Here is a 5,927-nt window from a genome sequence, read left to right as displayed (position 1 = left end):
ATGATAAAATAAAGCATATTTAAGCTAGCCAGAAAGTGAATTGTGTGTGTTATCCCTCCTTTCCTGGGGACACAGAAATACATACGTACACTCACATCAGGAGATGAGTTCCTTGCAATTATTTCAGTACTTCAAAACATGTCCACATACATGTAAGGTCACAATTTTTAAAAAATGAAGCAATATACACTACAGATGTTTCTCAGTATTACTCAATCTCCAATCCTTACTTCAGTTCAGGTACTTACATTCTCTTTTATTTATTCCTATTTTAACTTTAATTTTAATTTTAGTTTTAGTTTTAAGGAATATAAAAATGCCCTGTTAAGCCTTTTCCATGATCACAGCATAGGTATTGTCTTTATTTATGTATTCAAAATGTACTACTCCTTAAGTCTGGATTACAAACATCCATTTGCCTAACCAACAAGAAGCCAAATTTATCTTCTGGGGATTCGTCACTCTATTAATTATATAAGAATCCAGGTAAGGAGCGAAGATCTCCTCCCATGTTACAAGGCCATTGTAGTTTGGTCAGCCTAAAACTATGGCTGTTTCTTACTGTTACATGATAATGAAATCGAAACTTAACCCCCTACCATGTCCACCTGCTAATCATTTCAGGAAAATTCCCTACAGAGTGAATCTAAGGCACATATTCCATGCTTATATTTTTTCTAATTCTTTTTACATCATGGGTATCCAAGGTCAGGGTGATGCATCCCATGTGAGCACAGCTTCTGGTCTCTGTGCTCAAAGCTACAGAATAGAATTGAAATGAAAAAAAATTTAAGTGTTTGTATTTTCTCAGAGTTTCATATAAAGACTTGAATGTATATAATATTTTTATTTAGAGAAGGAATAGTAAGAGACAGGCACCTCCCTAGATGGTGGAGTGTGTTGGCAAAATGGATGTTCCCAGGACCCTCCTCAAGGCTCCCATGACCTCCTTATTCCTCAGGCTATAGGTGAGGGGGTTCAGGGCTGGGGTGACAATTGTGTAGAAAACAGAGATGATGTTGTCCTGTCTGGAGCTGTGGAGGGAACTGGGCAGGACATACATGAACGTGGCTGCTCCATAGAACATCCCAACCACAGTCAGGTGGGAAGAGCAGGTGACGAGGGCTTTCTGCCTCCCTTCATTTGAGGGCATGCTGAGTACAGTAAATAGGATTAGTGTGTAGGAGGCAAGGATAGCAACAAGAGGGGATATCAGGAAGGTCACACCCATCACATACAACATGAGCTCATATCTGGAGGTATCTGCACAGGCCAGTTTCAGCAGAGGTGGGATCTCACAGAGCAGGTGTCTGATCTTCCGGACTTTGCAGAAGGGATAGTGCATAGTATATATGGTATGTCCTAGAGCACTCAGGGATGCCAGGATCCAGGATGTGGCCACCAAGAGCCAGCAGACCCTTGGCCTCATGAGGACCATGTAGTTCAGAGGATGACAAATGGCCACATACCTGTCATAGGCCATGAAGGCCAGTAGGAGGTCCTCTGCACCACCCAGGGTCAGTGCCAGAAACATCTGAAGGGCACAGCCCCAAAAGGAAACAGTGTTTTCATCACGCAGAAAATCCAAGAGGACCTTGGGAGTGACAACAGATGTGAAGAGAAGGTCCATGAATGAGAGCTGCCCGAGCAGGAAGTACATGGGCACATGCAGGCGGGAGTCCACTGTGATCACCAGGAGAAGGAGGCCATTGCTGGTCAGGGCCAACATGTACAGGACTGAGATTATGGCACAGAGCAGCTCAGGAGAACCACTATCATTCAGAATCCCCATCAATATGAAGCCACTTCCCAGGGTGGAATTCCAGGGCTCCATTCTTTGTTGTTTCTTTAGTTGCCTAGGACCAAATGGGTTCTCAGTGAATTTTTGCTAAATGGTTCCCTGGTTTTGTGACAGTGGAGGCCCCTGAGGATGGTCAACATGAACCCAAGGAGGTGAGGCTTTTCCCACTGGTAACTGACTTTACCTCTTGATCTCTCGGTTTCTGACTCTTAACTATATCATTTGATAAAAAGAGGCATCTCTGTGGACAACAGGCATCATATCAAAAGCTCAGCATTGAGAGAGCACTATTAAAATATTATTCAGGACATCAAACCTGACATGTCTTTCCAGAAAGATTAAATCATGTCTCTCTTAATAGAAAGCAATATTCTGGCACCCATGCCCTTGATTATTCTTGTACCTATGTTTTAAGTATCACATTTGCCTAATGAATTAAACACCCAGTTAGTGCCTTAATAGACCTGTTTTGGGTATGAAATTCTAAAGCAAGTAAAAATGTGAACACAATATAGCACTTCCCTTTCTTTTTCCATATAACTTGTGTCCACATTTGTTTGGGGCACTCAGGGCTGCAGACACAAGCCCCACTGGAAGAGCTGAGTGTGTCCACCCTGGTCACCTCTCTGGACCAGCCCCACACTCTCCAAGTGCCTGAGAGAGAAGGGATTCTCAACTGCCTCAGATGAGGGGACAATGTGTTTGACATGCTTTTAGAGCAAAGCCTTTAGGATCAGTGCAAACATAAGATTGTTAAAAGATTGTGATAAAATGTGAGCCCGGGAGGAATCAGAGATCTGATTCAACTGAGGGCCTCCCCAGGAAGATGAGTGTTTGTATTTGGGAGAAATGGTGAAAGGTGTAGGCAACAAAAGAGCACGTGTTATATGCTGTAACTGGGCTGCATAATCCTATCTTGCCTCTCTTGAACCTGACCCAGATCCCCACTCTCCTCCTGCAGGGCCAGAGTATCCACACTGGCTTGAAGAGCTTGAAGCTCTGGAAAGCTGCTATTGGAGTATAATACCCATTGCCCGGGAGAAGCCAGAAGAAACACAGCCCTGACAGGGACAGGACTCAGGGTCATGCACCACAGGGACTGGACAGATGTACCCAACTCTGAACATGGGTCACAGAAACTGTAAGTGAAGCACCTTTGTCTAAATCATTTCCCTATATTGTGGCTTCAATATTTGGACATTTCACTGGTGTCCAGTGGTCTCCTCTGGGTCAACAGATTTTTCATGGGAAAAAGTTATTAGAGTATATGATGGGTTCTTAGATGGCCTCATGATCATAGGTGCAAAAACACCTTATCAGAAGTCAGCAAAATTCATGAGGTCTAAAGACATGTACTGGCACCTCCACCAAGAAGCAGAATCCAGGCCTCGGAAGTGGCGCAGGCTTTCATCATCCTCACTGACTCCTCCTCATGTTTAGAAAACCGAGAATGGAGGGGCCTGGGATGGGGCAGAGAGCCCAAAGCACTACAGAAGCTGAAACATAGAATAGTTTAAGTTCTTGGGGTCTGCTCTGGGCTCTGTTTCTCAACTCAGCATTCTTGGAGGCACACACTGCCCTGAAAGAGAGACAACATCCTTACCTCAGGTTGTGAAAAGCCCAGCTGCCCAACCATGCAGACAGCCCTGGGGTTGTTTGAGGATCAAGGATGCTCCTGTAGGAATGGGGAAGGGTGACAGGGCTTTCCCAGCAGTAGCCAGTTGGTTTAATTTTTTTTAATTGGGTTGGGAGTCTGATGAGTCTGACCAAGACAGGTGTCAGGTCCTGCTGCTCCTTCCATTCCTCTGCAGGTCTTCTCTGGAGATGCAGTAGGTGCAGACAGAGAGCTAACTGGGCAGTCTCTATGGGGCAAGAAGATGGCTTTCCTTTCTATACATGTGGAAAATTAGAGGAAACTGCTGCTGTCACACAGTTTCCCAGGGAGGAAACCCATCTAGCTCTGGAGTAGTTGTCAGACTGAGTTCTGGGGTCCAGATGCTCAGAATTTCATTTATTCTTGCTAGGGTTTAGAGCAAAGGTGAAAGCAGCAGGAATCTGGAGGAAGTAGATATTGGAAGAGCTGCCCAAGGGAGAGCCCCTGCCATGCCCAGCCTCACTGTCCCTGGGGCCAACAGTGAGCCAGGGCCAGACCTGGAGGAGGCTGCTCCATCTGCTTTTCCCATGACTCTATCCCTTTACTCTATTCTACATTCACAAGGACTATCTTCTCAGCTGAAATGGCCTCCTCTGGAAATGCTGGCCCAGGTAACAGGATGTTAATGAATCCTCTTGGGCATGTTTCCTGGCTGGCATCCCTGCTCTCTTCTCTCACTAAATGATCTCAGAGGCCCTCGGTTTCTATTCCACCCCATGGGAGGCACTGATGGTCCATTTCAAAATTGCTGGCTGAACAGACCAGGAAGCAAGAGCCCCTTTCACGTCAGCCCTATGCCCCAGACCTTAAGGCGGGCTTTGTGTCACCTGTGGGACACTGGCACACAAGTCTTCTGTGGAGAAGTTGACTCTCCAATTAATATTGAGAGTCTGTCTTTCTCATCTTCACTGCCTGCTCTCTTTGCTCATTCATTTACATGTTCTTGTATCAAAAGCTTTCTCTCAATCCTCTGAGTTAGCTTCCAAATATGAAAGATTTCCCTTTTCAAACAATCCTTTGGTTTTCATTTCCTATCTCTCTAAATCCCTCATTTTTGCAATAAATGTCTTGAAAAACCATTTGTAGCAACTTAGTCTACTTGTTCTTTGAGTTGTTCTCTCCTTATATGTGAAGGGAACACTCACTACCTGCTGTATCCAACAATCCAGAAATGACAGTTCGCATAAAATGACATAGTGAAACTGCACTTCTCAGTTATGTAACAGTTCATAGAGGATCTCTTGGTTAGGGAGCTGTCCTTAATTGTCCTTCAGAGCTGCTTTGGGGACGCAGGCCTTTTCCTTCTGGTGGAGCCAATATCTTCAATATGTGGTTCCCAGAATGATAACAGCCATCTCCATTTTGCTGGCCTGACAGGAAGGAGATCCTGGGGCAGCAGGCACAGGTGTTCTCCATGGCTCAGACTTCACTTTATGGCATACTCCATGGTACACTTTACTTCTGTACTACCCTCCTCAGCCTGTTTGTATCAGCTCCTGCCAAGCACCCCACATGAACTGAACTGACATTCTTTGTCCCGAGATCACCAGTGTCTTCTTTGCAAAATCCTGCAGTGTGTACTGTTTTGTTACTGGGTTTGTTTCAAACTCACTAAAATCCTGCATTCTTCCTTCTTTTGGTGCAAGAAAGACTAAATAAAGCTTTGCTTGTTCCGTGTTTTTTGATTGTTCAAGTTTGTTCCCATACTTTTTCCCTCTGACTTCTGGGTTAATCTGGTAGCACACTGCACTAGCAGGTAAGATCCAGAAGGGCAGGAACCAGAACTGTTTTGTTCCCACTCACAAAATTAGCTTCTAGCATGGTAACGGGCACAGTACCATTCATTGGTACTCAATAAATGCTTGCCACATTAATAAATGAATGAATGGATGAAAATGTCCACCACAGCTCCTCTCAAATTCCAACTAAAATATCCACAAAGATATAAATATTTTTGAAGGCCTACTTTAGATCAGTATATAAGAACTAAGAAAGGGTTATACAACAAGGTTCAGAAGAAATCTCCACCAACTCTACTATTTTTTTCAAAGGATATATTTTAAAACATAATTTTTACTTCAAACCTAGAAGTATTTGAAGCTTGACATATCCAAAGAATTTAGGCTAAGTTTTATTGATATCTAATTCCAGAATAAAGGAACTCCCAGACCAGAAAGTAGAGAGATGCCGTCTAATGATGCACCAGGTAGGCAAAGTCAGAGCCTTCTCCACATTACCCCTTTTCCTCTGCCTCCTTCACTCAGACACCCGGAAAACAATTTGCAATTAATATAAAAGGATTAGGCAGAGATGGCTTGCATTCTGAGACAATCTGCAGCAAGGGAAAAGTAATTATACACAGTGAGTGTGTGTTACAGTGAGTGTGTCATAGTTTAGGGTCCCTTAGAAGCTGACCCTAATCTGAGTGCACAGTTCATTTAGGGAGTGATCTCAGGAAAACTTAGGGTGAAG

General features: G+C 44.0%; 1 protein-coding gene across 1 annotated transcript; it reads right to left on the bottom strand.

The window, feature by feature from the left end:
* Nucleotides 1-402: 402 nt before the first annotated feature.
* On the bottom strand, nt 403-1,834 carry LOC118914519 (olfactory receptor 2AG1-like). The gene has a single exon (XM_036889538.2). The coding sequence runs from the start codon at nt 1,832-1,834 to the stop codon at nt 884-886; it is 951 nt and encodes a 316-aa protein (XP_036745433.2). The 3' UTR covers nt 403-883.
* Nucleotides 1,835-5,927: the final 4,093 nt, after the last annotated feature.

The sequence above is a fragment of the Manis pentadactyla genome, chromosome 9 (assembly GCF_030020395.1).
Source record: "Manis pentadactyla isolate mManPen7 chromosome 9, mManPen7.hap1, whole genome shotgun sequence".
In the NCBI taxonomy this organism is placed as follows: domain Eukaryota; kingdom Metazoa; phylum Chordata; class Mammalia; order Pholidota; family Manidae; genus Manis; species Manis pentadactyla.
Note: the sequence above shows the minus strand (reverse complement) of the source record. Positions and strands in the feature narration are given on the sequence as shown.

Bases quoted from the DNA above. Each gene is read 5' to 3' on its own strand.
- LOC118914519 (XM_036889538.2), bottom strand. From the start codon at position 1,834: ATGGAGCCCTGGAATTCCACCCTGGGAAGTGGCTTCATATTGATGGGG.